General features: G+C 42.0%; 2 protein-coding genes across 12 annotated transcripts in view; one reads left to right on the top strand and one right to left on the bottom strand.

Moving 5' to 3' along the window:
- Positions 1-19,541, bottom strand: part of FYCO1 (FYVE and coiled-coil domain autophagy adaptor 1) — an 85,070-nt gene that overhangs the window by 13,616 nt on the left and 51,913 nt on the right. The gene's annotated exons all lie outside the window — the stretch shown is intronic.
- CXCR6 (C-X-C motif chemokine receptor 6) lies at positions 1,201-9,001 on the top strand. 2 transcript variants are annotated; one of them, XM_025189691.3, is made up of 3 exons: positions 1,201-1,242; positions 4,803-4,886; positions 6,621-9,000. In XM_025189691.3, the coding sequence occupies exon 3, from the start codon at positions 6,644-6,646 to the stop codon at positions 7,673-7,675; it is 1,032 nt and encodes a 343-aa protein (XP_025045476.1). In that variant the 5' UTR covers positions 1,201-1,242; positions 4,803-4,886; positions 6,621-6,643; the 3' UTR covers positions 7,676-9,000. The 2 variants fall into 2 exon arrangements, with proteins under 2 accessions (XP_025045476.1, XP_075778008.1); XM_075921893.2 differs by having other exon boundaries at positions 1,207-1,242; positions 4,803-9,001.

A 19,541-nucleotide genomic window follows, 5' to 3' on the forward strand; every position in this document is an offset into this window, starting at 1 on the left:
GGCCTGAATGGCTACAGAAAAGTGTTAGAAGGAAAGTATGTAAGCCCTAGATTAAGTAGCTGAAACAAAAAACAGGACTGTGTAGCACTTTAAAGACTAACAAGATGGTTTAATAGGTGATGAGCTTTCGTGGGCCAGACCCACTTCCTCAGATCAAATAGTGGAAGAAAATTGTCACAACAATATATACCAAAGGATACAAATAAAAAAAATGAACACATATGAAAAGGACAAATCAAATTTCAGAATAGAAGGGGGATGGAAGAGGGTTCTAAAGAACTCTGTCATGTCCAAATAAAAGGCAAAGGCTCTTCTCACATTTAGTGGATGGAGGATGGCTTCCCTATTATCCATATAAGGTTCGGGATACAATGTTGCGATCTGACATGCAGAAGTCACATTAGGAAGATTCTTACCAAGCTGCAACAGCCTGCTGTAGGAGCCTGCAGGGTCAGAACCAAGATAGTAGAAGGGGAGGGGTAGCACTAAAACCCAGGGGAGGCATTGCCGCCCATGCCAAGCTACCTGGTTTCACGAGGCATACCTGCGCCGGTCGACAAAGGCTTCCTTGTCGACCGCGGTTCGTCCAGACTGCCCTGATCTGCTGACGAACAGCTGATCATCAGTTGGTTGGCAGAGTGTGGCAGCAATTTAAATTTAAATGAAGCCGCGATTATTTAAATCGCGGCTTCATTTCCCTCTGCCGATCAGCCTAATCTACGTGGCTCTGTCGACGGAGCCATGTAGTTTAGACACACCCTAAGGGTGCATCTACACAGCATGGTTTAACTTGAAATAAGCTACACAAATTGAGCTACAGCAGTTGCGTAGCTTATTTCAAAATTGGGAGCGTCTACACAGCACTTATTTCGAAATAGAGCACTCTTCCTCCAACTTCCCTTACTCCTGATACAATGAGGGCTACAGGAGTTGGAGTACGAAGTCCTCCAGCTTGATAGTATTTCAAAATAACTGCTGCTGTGTAGACGTGGACTAAGTTATTTTGAAATAATACTGGTTATTTCAAAGTAATGTTGCTGTGCACACGTACCCTTAGAGAAAAAGATGTCATCAAGAAAAGTAGCATAAATTGCTTCTTTTGATAAGAAAAACAACATGCTGAATACCCACAGGAAACATCGTAGACGGGAAAAAATGAAAAATATATAAAGCCACTGCCGTCTTTAGACTTCCTTTGAAATGCAGGCTACAATACTCTCCGCCACCATATACCATCTTCTAGTAAGTGACTATTTTCTCTTTCTTGAAATTGGAAGAGGAACACCTATGTAGAGTAGAACAGAATATAGGCCAGCTTAAATCTCTTTAAAAACCACTTGTTTGAAAGAGTTATTTCCAGAGGTTTCCCCTATTTTTAAAATAGGAATTCTATCAGAATAGCCAGAGTCTTTCAAACCTCTGGCCAATATTTCAACTTTGTTGTTCCTTTTAAATGTATTCTTATTTTAAAAAAATAATATTTTACCTCAAGTGTATTGGATACAGATGCTTGACAGAGTAGTTTTTCAAAACATCCTTCTAAACATCTCTCTTTTCCAGCTAGGGCTTGCTCAGAAACAAGAGGAGGATGTAAAACAGTTTCACCTTCATCTGTTCATAGCAGACACAGTAATAGCTCAAAAAGCTATGCTTGAGACACCGATTTTATAGCTATAGAAATTACAGGGTACTGGAATCATTCTGGTGTATATAATGGGGGCAATTGGAAAATATGCATTTAAATCTATCACATAACAGGTGGTGGGGTTTTGTTTTTGTTTTGCCGGGTTTTGCTTTTTCATGCTGAATGATGTATAATTTAGTCACACTTTGCTAGGGAACTAGTGGTGATGCACACAATCTGGAAAGTGGATGAGAATGACCAACCAGACAGTATGGCCAAGGCACCCCGTGGGATGTGCTGATGCGATTCACCCCAGAAGGCTCTAGTTGCAGTCTAAAGCTTTCCTGACCTAGAATCACTGGGACGGTGTCAGATGAAAGGGAGTATATACTTTTGACACGGCTAATTTATCACTGGTATCAGTGGGTACAAATTATATCTCTATATGCCAAAGGGCCAACTGAGCTCAGAGTATATCTGACCAGAAAAATCACTGAGCATTTTTTGCTTCAGGGTAAGAACTATTAAATAGCAGGATGGTTTTATTGTTTCTCAATCCCTGCTAGGAAAGAACAGGACAACTAGTCACAAGTATTATGGTTCTCTTTAATTTACTTCTTTTGCTGAGGCAGGATAGCGAACTGGAAAAATAGGAGTTAGAGATCAAAAAGACATATGAGGCTTCCCCGTTCATGGATCTTCCGGGGTCCCAGATGGTGGTGAGAAGTGGGGATAATGGAAATGACTGTTTTTTTTATAGGAGAGGTGAGACCCATGGCCAGAGGTCTAGTCCATGCACAGAACAGTGTGATAGGATTTGGCCCTGCATTATTTCCTCCCTTTTCTAATTAATTAATATGTAGCAGATCCCTCCATTGCTCTACCAGGACTACACAGCCATTCATCACCACTTCAAATGTATAGTATTTAAATAATTTTCAGTCCACATCATTTGTTCCTGTCCAAGCCAATGTAAATTCATGTTTTAAGTTTCCTGACTTTTAAAATCCAAATATATTGCATCTGATTCATGCAGTAATTTTGTAAATCTGTCCCCAAAATAATCACATCCATGTATAAACTTACACTGCTCATGGACATTTCTATTGTCCTCAAGATGTTCAATACGTCCCCACTACTTCCTTAATATCTCTTTCATTATTTCATCAAGAATAGTTGTTATTTATACTTGCCAGGATGGTTACTACCAAGATCTTAGTGTTTCTCTGTCTTTTATTTTGTTGTTTTTTGAAAATTGGTACAGCTAGGTCAATGGTCTGATAAAAGGTAGCAATTCCAATATTAGAGACTATGAACATTGTGGATAATAGCTTAATTAAATGAAAAGTACTGTTTTTTTAAAAAAATAACATGCAACATAAGAGTTAGTAATTAAAATTCTATCAAATATATTTGCAAAAATATATCAAGAATAAATCATAACTTTTATTTATCCTTTTTTCCTTTCTACAAGTTTCCATTACGTGGGGAAATAAATGAACCTCGGACTTGTCTGAGTTTTAGTGGGTTGAATGGGCCAGATCGTCAGTAGGTGTTAAATGTGATAGCTCTGCTGTTTTCAGAAGAGCTCTGCCTATTTACAGCCGTCAAAGATTGGCCCAGTATTTTTCATTGCAATAACAGATAGTCTTCATTGTTTATATATATTCCCATCACTTTTTCAATAGCATAGATTGGAAACATTTTGAAATATTTCAGCAATTGTTTTCTTTTGGAATGATGATGAAGTATTAACCCTTAAAACACCCACCTCTAATAATTTAATATTATGTCCCCAGCAGGCAGGAAATACTTTACTTAAGATTAAGCAGTAGTTTTTTGTTTTCACCTTTCCTTTTCAATAGTTCACTAATTATTTGCAAAAAGTGGTTTTGATCTCAAGCAAAGATGAATGTTTGGTTTTGTTAAATCACCCTATTCTCATGTACATGGGCTCTTTTTTGTGGTTGCCAGTCATTTGAGTGTGGGTTTTCTGTGGGTAAAAACAAACAAAGAAAAGAGTCCCCCCCTATTCTTTTAAGAGAATGAGAAAGAGGTGGTGGGGGGGAGGGGACCCACAATTTTTGGGTCTTTTGACATTATAAAAAAAAATCAAAATCAGCAATTTTTAAAAAAATGTAAAGGTCACCATTGAGGACCTCAGTTAATCATTTCTTATCTGATTAATGATTTTAATCATCCAATTTATATAAAGAATAATACTTCCCAGTAAAACTAACTAAACAAGGAAATGCCTCAATTTATGGCCCATTCTAAGGTCCAGATGGAATTCTAAGATCAACTTAAAATCTCTTTTCCAACATTCTGTATGTGCAGATTACTGATGTCAGTGAGAATTAGGTTTGCCAGGTATCTGGTATTGAACCAGACAGTCCGATATTTTTGCCTCCTGTCCAGTAAAAAAATTCAGAAAATACTGGACACCTAAAATGTCCAGTATTTTCTGATTTTTTTTTCCCAGACAGGAGGTGAAAATATCGGGTGCTTACCAAGTTCCACAGGGAAGCTGTCTGGCCTGACGCAGGGAAGCAAGATGACGGGCAGGTGCTGGCAGCCTGTTAGGGCCAAAAGGCCTCAAAAGCGTTTCTTAAAGGTGCCACGCTGGTTTTTTTTTTTTTTTTTTAATTTTTATTTTTTCTTAACAGCTCTCAGGGTCCTTTTTTTGGTATTTTTTCAGAAACCATCTGGCAACTCTAGTGAGAATCCAACACATGGAGGGATGCAAGAATAATGAGAGCCAAAATCTGCCAGGTGTACATGAGAAATTATGCACTAATTCATACTATTACTATATAATTGAGACTAGCTTTTGAAACACACATGTGTGTGTGATTCAAAATTCACTTTAACTTTTCTTCTAACAGTAAGTTACCAAAAATGAGAACACACACAACTTAGTTGCAGAAAAGAGTTTTTAGACATTAAATATTTTAGGCTTTAAAGAGGATCAATGTTCTACCTTATGGCATGTATAGGAAGAAATTCTTTAACTTAAAAATAATGCTTCCAAGCCTTTAAAAGGAGAAACAATTCAGTTGAAAAATGCAACACTTTTCTTCGATACATTAGGATGCTGTAATATTTTAATATGGCTACCTACAAAAGGGCTATATTGTCCCATTATATAATCCACTATGTAAAAATTATTTTGTTTCAGCTCTCAGGAAAAAAAAAACAAAAAAGCTTTCTTCCCCGAGAGGCTACTGAAACATCATCTGCTCAGTGTTATGGGCCTGGAACAGTATGTAAAATAAGGCTTAACAGTTTATTTCAATATATCTTGTTTTAGTTTTGTTGGACATGATTTTATTTTGCTGCCTCTTTCCTCCCTCCCCACTGACCTAATATATTGAGATATGCAACAATTCTATTATGAGGAGGATTATTATTTTGTTTTTAAAATTTAATAATTTGAAAAGATAACAGACACTATTGGGTGAAAGCCATACAAGAAGTGTCAGAAATTCCCCACACTTCTCTGATGGCAGAAGGCCTCTTTAACTTTGCCTACCGGCCTCAACATACATCCCAGACTTATGGATAACACCATCTTATGCCTTATATGTTATTATTTAAATAAGAGATGGCTATAAACTAATCCATGAGATCAAATCATTCGGGGTTGAATTCTGCCAAACTCATTTATGTTAAAAATATCTTGCTGCATGAGTAAAATCTTCTTGAAAACTGCCATTTATGTTTCAAAAGGATTTACAATTGAGTTGAAAAAGTTTTAGTTATCCACTCAAGAAGAAGAAACAATATTAGGTGACATACATGACAATCACCTGACAGGAATAATTTACTTGAGTTGTTTACAAATATCACAGGCTGAAAATTGTTTGGCCAAACTTCCCAGTGTGCACTGACAAATAATGAACATATTTATAGAAAATCAATCAAAACAGTTTCACGAACAGAGAAAGGAGCTAAATTCACACTAATACTCTCAATGGGGGCCAGATTCTTTTCTTCTTAATCACGCCAAATAGGATCTCATTTCATGGATAGAGATACTGTGCATGGTGTGTGATGGGTTACCAAAGTCACATAGTATTGTTTCTGCTTTTTAAGTGGATGCCTAAAACATTTGAGTATGGGAAAAACCAAATGGCAAACAATGAATCACACAGGTCTGAGGTGAAAATATCTATCAGAATTTGCATACCCCTGAATATTCATAAAGAATCATATGAGCCCATGAAAAGCAACAGCCATGTTTATTTGGGTTGTTTATTTATGTATTTATTGGGTTTTAAAAAATATATTTATTTGTGTTCTGGTAGTGGCACAACATGCCACGTCCTTGTAGAACTTACAATCTAACCTGTTCTGCAGGAAGTTATATCTAGAGCATGGACTAGGTGTGGGTGGGATTTGATGAACAAATGGATATTTATATGAAATCAGTGGATATTTTTGCAAATGACACATGAAAATCGGGATAAGGAGGAGTTGTCTCCAATCAAAGCTCAGTGGCAGCTGGGAGGGGCTTTTGTTCCCTGAATTTAAGGAAGTATAGTCCACTGTGACAATCAGTGTTGGAGGGGGTGGGGATGTGAGGGACAGAGATTGCCATGCTTGTGCCAAGGTATGTCACCATCAAACTGAGTAGGATGGAAAATCTAGTTTTAAAGATGGGCCTACACCAAGTCCCTGATCACCACAACTCTGAAATCTGAAGCATTTGAAATGATAAATCTCTCAGTCCCAGTAAGTCAACCTAAAAACAATGTCTTGGCTTTCAGAACATACAGCTTTACTAGCTGTTCTGTCTGAAGCAGTGTTCAGATTACACCACACCATAGCGATAATGTGGTTTCTATCAGACAAATAAATATGTACTGGTTTTTACCACAACAATTATCTCTTCACTGTTATATTACAGCTTATCAGCATTGTGCCTGTCTGCTGGCGAGTTTATAATAATTGTTTTACTTGTTGAGAAAATAATTTTGGATGTGTGTGATTACAGGTAGACTTTAAAAAGAAGACGACATGGAGGATCTGGATTGTTATTACCCCGAGCTTAACCTCACGTGCAACGATTATAGTGAGAGTGATGATTTTCTCAGGGCCAGCAAAATTTTTCTGCCCTGTATGTATGCATTAGCTTTTGTCTTTGGGCTGATAGGAAATGCTTTGGTCATTATCATATACATTTTCTGTGAAAAACTGAAGACACTGACAGATGTATTTTTAGTGAGCTTGGCTACAGCTGACTTGCTTTTTCTTTCTACCTTGCCATTCTGGGCATATTCTGCTGCTCACGAGTGGATTTTTGGCTCTGTGACGTGTAAAATTATACGGGGCCTGTACACTTTGAATCTGTATACATCAATGCTAACCCTCACTTGTATAACTATTGAGAGGTTTATCGCTATTGTCCAAGCCACCAAAGCCCATGTGAATCAAGCCAAAAGAATGGTGTGGGGGAAAGTTATCTGCATTTTAGTTTGGGTGATGTCAGTAGTATTTGCAATACCACAATTTATATATAGTACACAATCCACATATGATAAGTCAATTTGTCATGCAACGTACCCATCCCGTCTCGTAGAATTGGTTCTTAAAGTACTTCAAATGACTCTTGGATTCCTTATCCCTCTGCTAACAATGATTATCTGCTACTCGATCATTATCAAAACTTTACTACATGCCAGGAGTTTCCAAAAGCACAAATCCTTAAAAATAATATTTTCTGTAGTAGTGGTGTTCATTCTTACCCAGTTACCCTATAACTTCCTGATACTCTTACGCAATATATACTTAGAATTCTACCTGGACTACAATTATGATGCTGCGGTAGTCATAACAGAAGCAATTGCTTATCTCCATGGCTGTCTCAACCCTATTCTGTATTTCTTTATTGGGGCCAAGTTCAGAAAGAACGTTCAGAAAATCATGAAGAACATCAGACATGTTAAGCACCAAGGCTTCATGAAGCAATGGCAAACCACTGAAGAGGAAGGCTCAAAAACTTGCACTGCTTCCCAGAATGCAGAAGCAACAAGCATGTATCCATTATAAAAACCGCATAGAGGGCTCTCGGTTAACTATTTGCAGCTTTGTTACTGGCATGAAAGTGAAGGGCTTGTGTAACAGCCACATGAGACTAGTGTAGTACAAGCAGATTCCAGGCAAGCTTCCCAACACACCCAGTGCATCTCACGCCTGACATTGTAGCACTCCTGCGATTCCTGATCAAAAACTGGTAACTGGGTGTAACTCTGCAGTAGTTTTATCATAGGCACAGATAAAGATTTGAGGAGGAGCTCATCAAACTCTTTCATGGGTGATCTAAGACTGGGTTTGAACTCAGGGTTATAGCGAAGGAAAGTTCTAGCCAAGTCACTCTCCCAGAAGGGCTGGCTATAAGCAGCAAAGATATTTAAGAGCTTTGTTTTAAAGATGCTAACAGAACAGCTGTGATTTGTTGTGACTTAACCTAGCTTTTTATATTAAAATGTAATTTGTTTAAATGCTCATACTCAATCTTCCCATTGTGATTTCACTTGATTTTTTTTGGTCTGAGTTTTCCCTTTTCTTTATCCCTCTGAATTCCTGTCTGCCTTCAGAGGCAGAGTGATATTTCTGTGGTCACAGCAGAATATTAACCAGTCTTCAAACAAATACCAACTCTCTCTAACAACCTTCCTCCCCCCCAAAAAACCTATAAAAGACCTGATTCTGACACACATAACAGCACCTACCACCCTATAACAGTTTCGTTGTAGCCAGTTTGGTTCCACTTCTTACACAAAGATATTGGTCTCAACAGACAGTATTAAACTCATGGGTCCACTTAGTTGAGTATCCTGTTTCCAACAGCAGTGAGGATCCACAGGAAGGCCCAATAAACCCTATGTAGGCAGATAAGGGATAATCTGCCTCCAGGAAGGTCATCTCCTAACCTATATCCTGAAGCATGAGGTTTTAAATCACTTTCAATACTCTTTTAGCATTAACTCTTGTAACTCTAGAGAGCCTTGTAACCCATATAAGCATCTAGTCTCTCCTCCTAACTCTCTGTGCACCCCAGAATGCACTTCCCTACATGCTACCAATGCCCCACTTCGTGCATGTACTGAGGGGACTCTGTTCCCTATGGCTACAGCTACACAGGGGCTGTGTCTAGACTGGCCAGTTTTTCTGGAAAATCAGCTGCTTTTCCAGAAAAACTTGCCAGCTGTCTACACTGGCCGCTTGAATTTCTGCAAAAGTACTGACTTCTTACTGTAAGAAATCAGTGCTTCTTGCAGAAATACTATGCTGCTCCCGTTCTTTTGCGCAAAGATTTTGCGCAAAAGGGCCAGTGTAGACAGCTCAGATTTGTTTTCCGCAAAAAAGCCCTGATCGCGAAAATGGTGATCGGGGCTTTTTTGCAGAAAAGCGCGTCTAGATTGGCACGGACGCTTTTCAGCAAAAAGTGATTTTGCGGAAAAGCATCCGTGCTCTGTTCCGAAAATGCTTTTAATGGAAAACTTTTCTGTTAAAAGCATTTCTGGAAAATCATGCCAATCTAGACTTAGCCTATGAGTTTTGCTGCAAGAGCCAGTGCAAATGAAGCGTGGATTAGCATTTTCTCGTGCTTCATTTGCATACTCTCTTTCATTCTATTTTTGTGCTAGGGGCTTTTGTGCAAAAACAGGCAGCGTGAGGCATAAAGATCTTGTGGAAAAAGGGGGTTTTGTGCAAAATGGCCATGGCCACACTGCCTGTTTTTGCGCAAAAACCCCTAGCGCAAAAACAGAATGAAACTGAGTATGCAAATGAACCATGAGAAAATGCTAATCCACGCTTCATTTGCATTGGCTCGTGCGGCAAAACTCATAGTGTAGCCATAGCCTATGAGATCACTGCTCAGATTTTTCCGGAATGCAGTGAGAAAACAGTGATACCAACAAAGCTGGAGAGTGCTGTGGATGGAGATATATGGTCAGGCTTTGAATAAAGCTGCTGTGTGGGCACAAGTCAGTCATGATGGCTGTAATCAGGAAAGGAAAAAGTGTCATAAACTGGTTAAAAAGAAGTTATAATGGTAGGGCAGATGTGGCCTTCAAAGATCTCGTCTTAACCACAAATGCTAGTGTCAAGAAGGTGTTAACAAACAAATGGGTTGTATGTTTCATAGTATGTCTCTCGACCGCTTTTACAGGATATGTATTATTTACTCCTTCAGTCCTACCAATAACTTTTCTATAAAGAAGAGAAAATATTCAAAGTAGAAAATGTTCAAAAGTCAGATTCCCAGCTGGGATAAATCGACACAGCTCTACTGAAATCAAAGAAGCTGTGCAAATTTACATAAAAGATTTGGCCTCTCCTGTCTCAACTCCCCCTGTATTTATATGCTGTGTGGATTTATGTTTGCTGAGCTGAGCTGCAAAGGCCTGATTGTGGTACCTATACTTCTGGTGCATGCATCTCACTCACCACAGAACTAGCAGTAAAATCTCCAGTGCTATAAAAAGTAGTGTTGTGTGTGCATGTATTAACAAGAGTGCACCATGGGTGCAACACAACATTTTAACTGTCTATAATTTATAGTATCTTTTCAGAACATGAAACCACAGAATAAAATAATGAAGAAAACGCAAATGACCCAGAGGTAGCAAAATGTATCATGTCTGACTAACATTTAGTACACGTCACTGCAGGTGGTACGTGGATGGAGCTGATCAGCAGACCTTACATATACTAGAGCTACTCCGCAGTTCCAAGAAAAAACAAAGAAAAAACAGTTTCTTGCCATTTCAACCAGAAAGGACACTGTCTCAACGACTTAACTACCTGCATTCTGCTATGAAGACCTTTTACATCTGCACTTGAAAGGGAATCCTCTGAACTGTCATTCATGCTAAAATTCGACACTCTCTGGGGGGGGGATTGAACAAAGACACCAACTACTTTACCCATTACAAAGATAGCTTCCCCAATTATCACCTCTAATACCATTAGCTCACAGACATCTACCTTTCCCCACCTCTAATATCATTAACTCACAGACATTTACCTTCCTCCCCCCCCCCCGCCGCATCCCACTTCTGTTCTGAAATGTGATTTGTCCTTTTCATATGTGTTCATTTTTTTTAATTGTATCCTTTGGTATATATGGTTGTGACTATTTTCTTCCACTATTTGATCTGAGGAAGTGGGTCTGGCCCACGAAAGCTCATCATCTAATAAACCATCTTGTTAGTCTTTAAAGTGCTACATAGTCCTGCATTTTGCTTCAGCTACACCAGACTAACACGACTACATTTCTATTACTATTCCGCAGTTCCAGGCTCTCTCTCAATACCCACAGGAAAGAAGCAGACAAAGGAGAGATCTCTGTCTCCCTCTATATCCCAGTTACATGTGGGCACAGGGGAGATATGCCATCCTTGTCCGTTGGCCTCATAAGGGTGACAAAACAGAGGTAAGCAACTAGAGTAAAAGGAGGGACTGAAATGGTCCTGAGACCAAAGTAGAACCACTCTGGGACCCTTTTTAAGTTCACGATATTAAAGAATGAAGAGCAATGCATAGGAAATGGCTCTGACTAGCCAATGGAAAGCAATGAAGACTATTTCCCAGTTTTCTTATTTAGAGATTGTGAACAATGGGGACAGAATAACCACCACAGGGTCATGCAGAATTCTAATGATATGTCCAGATGCCTTCAATAGTCCTGATAGTTTTGGTGTCTTCCTCAGAAAGAGGCTGTCAGCAAAATGCGCAGAGAGCCCTGTCCTAACCCCAGAGCTCACATGCTCTCTCTCATGGTTGTGTTCCCAAGAGCTGACTCACGTTTTGCATCCCTAGACGCCTTCTGCCAATAAGAATGAAAGCTCCTGGGTTCCTAATTCAAGATGCCTTATACAGTCCTATTTTGCTGGCTCGCGATAAAGGTCATCCTATGGCTTTAGGAAAACCTTTCTAAGGGTACGTCTACGCTTGCTCCCTAGTTCGAACTAGGGATGCAAATGAAGCCGACCGAAATTGCTAATGAAGCAGGGATTTAAATATCCCGCATTTCGTTAGCATAATCTTGCCCGCACGCTGTTCCGCTCGCCAGCTGATTTGAACCAGGAAGTGCGCTCCGGGACATGTTAGTTGGAATCAAACCCCTGGGTTTGAACTAACGTTACTCCTCATTTTTTTGCCATCATTTTTTTGAGGAGTAACATTAGTTCGAACCAAAGGGTTTGATTCGAACTAACGTGTCCCGGAGCGTACTTCCTGGTTCAAATCAGCTGGCGAGCATAAGAGCGCGCAGGCGAGATTATGCTAACGAAGCGTGGGATATTTAAATCCCCACTTCATTAGCAATTTCGGTCGGTTACATTTGCATCCCTAGTTCGAACTAGGGAGGAAGTGTAGATGTACCCATAGAATCAGAGAGCTGGAAGAGACCTCAGGAGGTCATCCAGTCCAGCCCCCTGCCCAAGGCAGGACCAATCCCAACTAAATCAACCCAGCCAGGGCTTTGTTAAGCTGAGACTTAAAAACCTCTAGAGATGGAGATTCCATCATCTCCCCAGGTAACCCATTCCAGTATTTTACCACCCTCCTAGTGAAATAGTTTTTCCTAACGTCCAACCTAGACCTCTCCCACTGTGACTTGAGACCGCTGCTCCTTGTTCTGCCATCCGTCACTACTGTGATCAGCTTCTCTCCATCCACTTTGGAACCTCCCTTCAGGAAACTGAAGGTTGCTATCAAATCCCCCCTCACTCTTCTCTTCTGCAGACTAAACAAACCCAAATCCCTCAGTCTCTACTCATAGGTCATGCGCTCCAGCCTCCTAATCATTTTGGTCGCCCTCCGTTGAACCCTCTCCAATGCGTCCACATCCTTTCTATAGTGGGAGGCCCTGAAATGGACACAATACTCCAGATGTGGTCTCACCAGAGCCGAATAAAGGGGAATAATCACTTCTCTAGATCTGCTGGCAATGCTCCTTCTAATGCACCCTAATATGCCATTAGCCTTCTTGGCTACAAGGGCACACTGTTGACTCATATCCAACTTCTCATCCACTGTAATCACGAGGTCCTTTACTGCAGAACTGCTACTTATCCAGTTGGTCCCCAGCCTGGAATTCTTTGGTCCCAACTGCAGGACTCTACATTTGTCCTTGTTGAACCTTATCAGATTTCTTTTGGCCCAATCCTACAATTTGTCGAGGTCACTCTGGACCCTATCCCTGCCCTCCAGCATATCTACCTCTCCCCCTAGCTTAGGGTCATCCACAAATTTGCTGATGGTGCAATCCATCCCCTCATCTAGGTCATTAATAAAGATGTTGAACAAAACCAGTCCTAGAACAGATCCTTGGGGTACTCCACTAGAAACCGACCGCCAACCCGACATCGAGCCATTGATCACTACCCATTGGGCCCGACAGTCTAGCCAGCTTTCTATCCATCTTACAGTCCATTTATCCAATCCATATTCCCTTAACTTGCTGGCAAGAATATTGTGGGAGACCGTATCAAAAGCTTTGCTAAAGTCAAGGTATATCACACTGACTTGCCCATATCCACAAAGCCAGTTACCTCATCATAGAAGCTAATCAGATTGGTCAGGGACGACTTGCCCTTGTGAATCCATGTTGACTATTCCTGATCACTTTCCTTTCTTCTAAGTGCCTCAAAATGGATTCCTTGAGGATCCCCTCCATGATTTTTCCGGGGACTGAGGTAAGGCTGACTGGTCTGTAGTTCCCTGAGTTGTCCTTGTTCCCTTTTTTAAAGATGGGCACTACCTTTGCCTTTTTCCAGTCATCCGAGATCTCTCCCGATCTCCACGAGTTTTCAAAGATAATGGCCAAAGCCTCCGCAATGACATTTGCCAACTCCCTCAATACCCTTTGATGCATTAAATCTGGACCTATGAATTTGTGTATGTCTAGCTTTTCTAAATAGTTCCTAACTTGTTCTTTCCCCACCAAGGGCTGTCCACGTCCTTCCCCTACTGCATTGTCTAGTGCGTTAGTCTGGGAGCTGACCTTGTCCGTGAAGACAGAGGCAAAGAAAGCATTGAGTACAGGCAGTCCCCGACTTACGTGGATCCGACTTACGTCAGATCCCTAGATACGAACGGGGTGAGGCAACTCCCGCACATGCGCAGCAGCATTCCCGGGGCTCGCTCACCTGGGTCCTAGGATCCTCCTCCTCCTCGGGCCGGCTCCGACTGGGGTCCCGCAGAGCTGCCGGGCAGAGGAAAAGTGCCTCCCCACGCCCGCTGCCCCCCCCCACCCCCCTGCCAGCAACAGGCTGCCCCCTCCCCTGAGCAACAGGCTGCTGAACAGACAAAAGCAGCCTCTCTGCCCCTCCTCCCCTCTATACATGCCCGGCTTCCGGAGCGCAGCAGAGTCCCCGGGGCTCGCTCACCTGGGTCCTAGAATCCACCTCCTCCTCCTCTTCGGCCGGCTCCAACTGGCCTCTGCCTGCAGCAGCTGGCCACAGGGACAGGGATCCCGCAGAGCTGCGGGGCAGAGGAAAAGTGCCTCCCCAGGCCCGCTGCCCCCCCCCCCCCGCGGCCTCGCATCCTGCACGCCTTCCCCCTCCCCCCCTGCCAGCAACAGGCTGCCCCCTCCCCTGAGCAACAGGCTGCCGAACAGCAGACAAAAGCAGCCTCTCCGCCCCTCCTCCCCCTATACATGCTGGGCTCCCTGGGCAAACAAAGACTCCACCAAAACAAACAAAGTGCTGGCCTCATTGTGTTAGCAAAAAAAGGACCCTCCTCCTAGAACCCTGGGTGGTGTGTGGAAATAAAGCTATTAGCTCAAAGCATGGTGCAGAGCTGTTTGGTATTTGATGAGTTACTCCTTTAGTCCTGAGTTTGTCACAGGGACAGAAATAGATGTGAAATCTTCTGAACAGGGGAACAGACAGCAAAACAAACATTAGAGGGGAGTTAACCTTTCCCTATGCTATCCAAAACTAAAAAAAATGTTTGGCTACAGTTTCCCCTACAATATGTACCAGTTCCGACTTACATACAAATTCAACTTAAGAACAAACCTACAGTCCCTATCTTGTACGTAACCCGGGGACTGCCTGTACTTCAGCTTTTCCCACATCATCTGTCACTAGGTTACCTCCTTCATCCAGTAAGGTCTCCACACCCTTTCTGATGACCCTCTTATTGCTAACATACCTGTAGAAACCTTTCTTGTTACCCTTCACATCCTAGCTGCAATTCCAATTACGCTTTCGCCTTCCTGATAACTCCCCTGCATTCTCGAGCAATATATTTATAAAAACATAAGAACATAAGAATGGCCGTACTGGGTCAGACCAAAGGTCCATCTAGCCCAGAAGCCTGTCTGCTGACAGTGGCCAGCACCAGGTGCCCCAGAGAGGGTGGACCGAAGACAATGATCAAGCAATTTGTCTCCTGCCATCCTTCTCCAGCCTCTGACGAACAGAGGCCAGGGACACCATTTCTATCCCGTGGCTAATAGCCTTTTATGGACCTAACCTCCATGAAATTATCTAGCTTCTCTTTAAACTCTGTTATAGTCCTAGCCTTAACAGCCTCCTCTGGCAAGGAGTTCCACAGGTTGACTACACGCTGTGTGAAGAAGAACTTTCTTTTATTAGTTTTAAACCTGCTACCCATTAATTTCATTTGGTGTCCTCTAGTTCTTCTATTATGGGAACTAATAAATAACTTTTCTTTATCCGCCCTCTCCATACTACTCATGATTTTATATACCTCTATAATATCCCCCCTCAGTCTCCTCTTTTCTAAACTGAAAAGTCCCAGTCGCTTTAACCTCTCCTCATATGGGACCCTTCCAAATCCCTAATCATTTTAGTTGCCCTTTTCTGAACCCTTTCCAAGGCCAAGATATCTTTTTTTGAGGTGAGGAGACCACATCTGTACACAGTATTCAAGATGTGGGCATACCATAGTTTTATACAGGGACAGTAAGATATTCTGTGTCTTATTTTCTATCCCTTTGTTAATAATTCCTAGCATCCTATTTGCCTTGTTGACCACCGCTGTACACTGTGTGGAAGTTTTCAGAGAACTATCCACGATAACTTCAAGATCTCTTTCCTGATTTGTCATAGCCAAATTAGCCCCCATCATACTGTACGTATAGTTGGGGTTATTTTTCCCGATGTGCATTACTTTACACTTACCCACATTAAATTTCATTTGCCATTTTGTTGCCCAATCACTCAGTTTGGTGAGATCTTTTTGGAGTCCCTCATAGTCTGCTTCTGTCTTGACTATCCTAAACAGTTTGGTATCATCCGCAAACTTTACCACCTCACTGCTTACCCCTTTCTCCAGATCATTTATGAATATGTTGAAAAGGATTGGACCCAGGACTGACCCTTGGGGGATACCACTAGTTACCCCTCTCCATTCTGAAAATTTACCATTTATGCCTAGCCTTTGTTTCCTGTCTTTTAACCAGTTCTCAATCCAAGAAAGGACCTTCCCTCTTATCCCTTGGCCATGGAGAGGAACCTTGTCAAAGGTTGTCTGAAAATCTAAGTATACTATATCTACTGGATTCCCCCTTGTCTGCATGTTTGTTAACCCCTTCAAAGAACTCTAATAGATTAGTAAGACATGATTTCCCTTTACAGAAACCATGTTGACTTTTGTCCAACAAATTATGTTCTTCTACATGCCTCACAATTTTATTCTTTACTATTGTTTCAACTAATTTGCCCGGTACTGAAGTTAGACTTACTTTTCTGTAATTGCCAGGATCGCCTCGAGAGCCCTTTTTAAATATTGGTGTCACGTTGGCTAGCTACCTTCCAGTCATTAGGTACGGAAGCCGATTTAAAGGATAGGTTACAAACCACAGATAATAGTTTAGCAATTTCCCATTTGAGTTCTTTTAGAACCCTTGGATGAATGCCATCTGGTCCCGGAGATTTGTTAACATTAAGTTTTTCTATTTGTTCCAAAACCTCGTCTAATGACACTTCAATCCGGGACAGTTCCTCAGATTCATCACCCACAAAGGACGGTGCAGATTTGGGAATCTCTCTAACATCCTCAGCCATGAAGACTGAAGCAAAGAAATCATTTAGTTTATCCGCAATGGCTTTATCGTCCTTGTTTGTTCCTTTTATATTTCAATCGTCTAGGGGACCCACAGGTTTTTTAGCAGGCTTCCTGCTTCTAATGTACTTAAAAAACATTTTGTTATTTCTTTGAGAGTTTTTGGCTAGCTGTTCCTCAAAATCTTTTTTTTTGCTTTTCTTATTACATTTTTACACTTGATTTCACAGTGTTTATGTTCCTTTCTATTTATCTCACTAGGATTGGACTTCCACTTCTTAAAAGATGCCTTTTTGACCCTCACTGCTTCTTTTACATGCTTTTTTATACTCCTCCCTAGTCATCTGTCCAAATTTCCACTTCTTGTAAGCTTCCTTTTTGTGTTTAAGCTCACCAAGGATTTCCCCAGTAAGCCAATTTGGTCGTCTACCATATTTGCTTTTCTTGCTGTGCATTGGGATGGTTTCTTCTTGTGACTTCAATAAGGCTTCTTTAAAATACTGCCAGCTCTCCTGGACTCCTTTCCTCTTCAGGTAAGCATCCCAGGGAATCCTGCCCATCAGTTCTCTGAGGGAGTCAAAATCTGCTTTTCTGAAGTTCAGAGTATGTATTTTGCTACTCTCCTTTCTTCAGGATCCCGAAATCTACCATCTCATGATCACTGCTTCCCAGGTTGTCACACACCTTTACTTCCCCTACTAGTTCCTCCCTGTTTGTGAGCAGCAGGTCAAACTGCGCATGGCCCCTGGTCAGATCCTTCAGCACGTGTACCAAGAAGGTATCTCCAACATTCTCCAAAAACTTCCTGGATTGTCTGTACTGCTGTATTGGTCTCTCAACAGATGTCAGGGTGATTAAAGTCCCCCATGAGAACCAGGACCTGTGATCTGGAAGCTTCTTTCAGTTTTCTAAAGAAAGCCTCGTCTACCTCATCCACCTGTTCCGGCAGTCTATAGCAGACACCAACCACAACATCACCCCTGTTGCTTCCACCGCTAAACTTAACCCATAGACTCTCAACAGGCTTTTCTCCCTCTATATACTGGAGCTCTGAACAAACATACTGCTCTCTTACATACAATGCAACTCCTCCTCCTTTTCTCCCCTGTTTGTTCTTCATGAAGAGTTTATACCCTTCCATGACAGTGCTCCAGTCATGTGAGTCATCCCACCAAGTCTCTGTTATTCCAATCAAATCATAGTTCTTTGACTGGGCCAGGGCTTCTAATTCTTCCTGTTTGTTTCCCAGGCTTCTTGCATTTGTGGACAAACACCTTAGATAACCAGTAGATTGCCTTACCTTCTCCATTTGAGTCAGAGGTCCTCCTTTGTTGCTCGTGCCTCCTTGTATTTCTTCTCAGTATCCGACTTTCCTTCTTACCTCAGGGCTTTGGTCATCGTCCCCCAATGAACCTAGTTTAAAGCCTTCCTCACTAAGTTTGCAAGACTGCCCGCAAAGATGCTCTTTCCTCTCTTGGTTAGGTGGATCCTATCTCTTCCTAACAATCCTTGTGCCTGGAACAGAGTCCCATGGTAAAAGAGACCAAAGCCCTCTCTGTGACACCACCTGCGCAACCACACATTTACTTCCTCAATTTGACGATCCCTACCCGGACCTTTTCCTTCAACTGAAAGGATGGACAACACCACCACTTGCGTTTCAAATTCCTTTATCCTTCTTCCCAGTGTTACATAATCTGCAGTGACCCGCTCAAGGTCATTCTTGGCTGTATCGTTAGTTCCTACATGGAGAAGCAAGAAGGGGTAGTGATCTGAAGGTTAGATCAGTTTTGGAAGACACTTGGTCACATCCTGAATGCGAGCTCTCGGTAAGCAACACACTTCTTGAGATTGCAGGTCTGGATGGCAGATGGATGACACAGTCCCTTTTAGGAAGGAGTCCCTGACCATAACCACCTATCTCCATCTTTTGGGGGTGGTGGTTGTGGAACCCCCATCCCTAGGACTACGCATCCCATTCCTTCCAGTATATGGTGTTCCCTTCTGATTTCTTCCCTGAGAGGTCCCTGCCAAAGCATTCTCCATCGCAGTACCCGTGGAGAGAGCTTGAAAGTGGTTACTTAACTCTACAGGAATGGGGGATACCTGAGCTGGCCTTCTTCTTCTTCTAGGGGTTACATGCTGCCAGTCCTCTTTCTTGTCCTGTACTGCCCTGACTGGTTCTTCAGCCTCTTGTGCCTACAGGATTAAACGTTGCCTTCTGTTGAGGAAATCTTCATGCTCTCTGATGGAACGTAGGGTCGATACTTGGGCCTCAAGTCCTCTAATTTTTTCTTCCAAAATGGCGACCAGTTTGCACTTCATGCAGATGAAATCCCTTCTTTCTTCTGGGAGGAAGACAAACATGGCACATGCTGTACAGGTAACAATAGCAGATCTATCACTATCGATACCTGCTTTCCTTCTGAGAGATTCCTCAGATGTTATTAAATGCCTCCTTGAAGGGCAGGAGAGAGAAAAAAAATGGTCTTCAAGGAAGAGAGCACAAAACACTATGGGGGTCTCCCAGGGTGAATTCCCAGGCAAACTCCCATGTTGGCTGCTGCTTTGTTTGCTGCTCTCTGTGTTCGCTCTGGCTGCCTTTTTTAGAAGGCAGAGGCTAGGCCCATCTCAAAGCCTTGCATCTGATGCAGTCAACCCCTGAAGGCCCACCTGAGCTCAGGAAGTTTCCTTACCTCACTTTTCCTGGCTGTAAAATGCTGACAATGCCAAACACACAGACAGGCTTAATTCACTTAGATCTCTAAGGGCTTCAAGATCCTTTGAGGTGTTACAGATACCTAGAGGCTATGGTGGCAGGTAATTAACAAACTAGCATAGATACAATATACAAAGTATATTAGCT

Source organism: Pelodiscus sinensis, chromosome 2 (assembly GCF_052426305.1).
Source record: "Pelodiscus sinensis isolate ZL-2025 chromosome 2, ASM5242630v1, whole genome shotgun sequence".
Classification (NCBI taxonomy): domain Eukaryota; kingdom Metazoa; phylum Chordata; order Testudines; family Trionychidae; genus Pelodiscus; species Pelodiscus sinensis.

Bases quoted from the DNA above. Each gene is read 5' to 3' on its own strand.
- CXCR6 (XM_025189691.3), top strand. From the start codon at position 6,644: ATGGAGGATCTGGATTGTTATTACCCCGAGCTTAACCTCACGTGCAAC.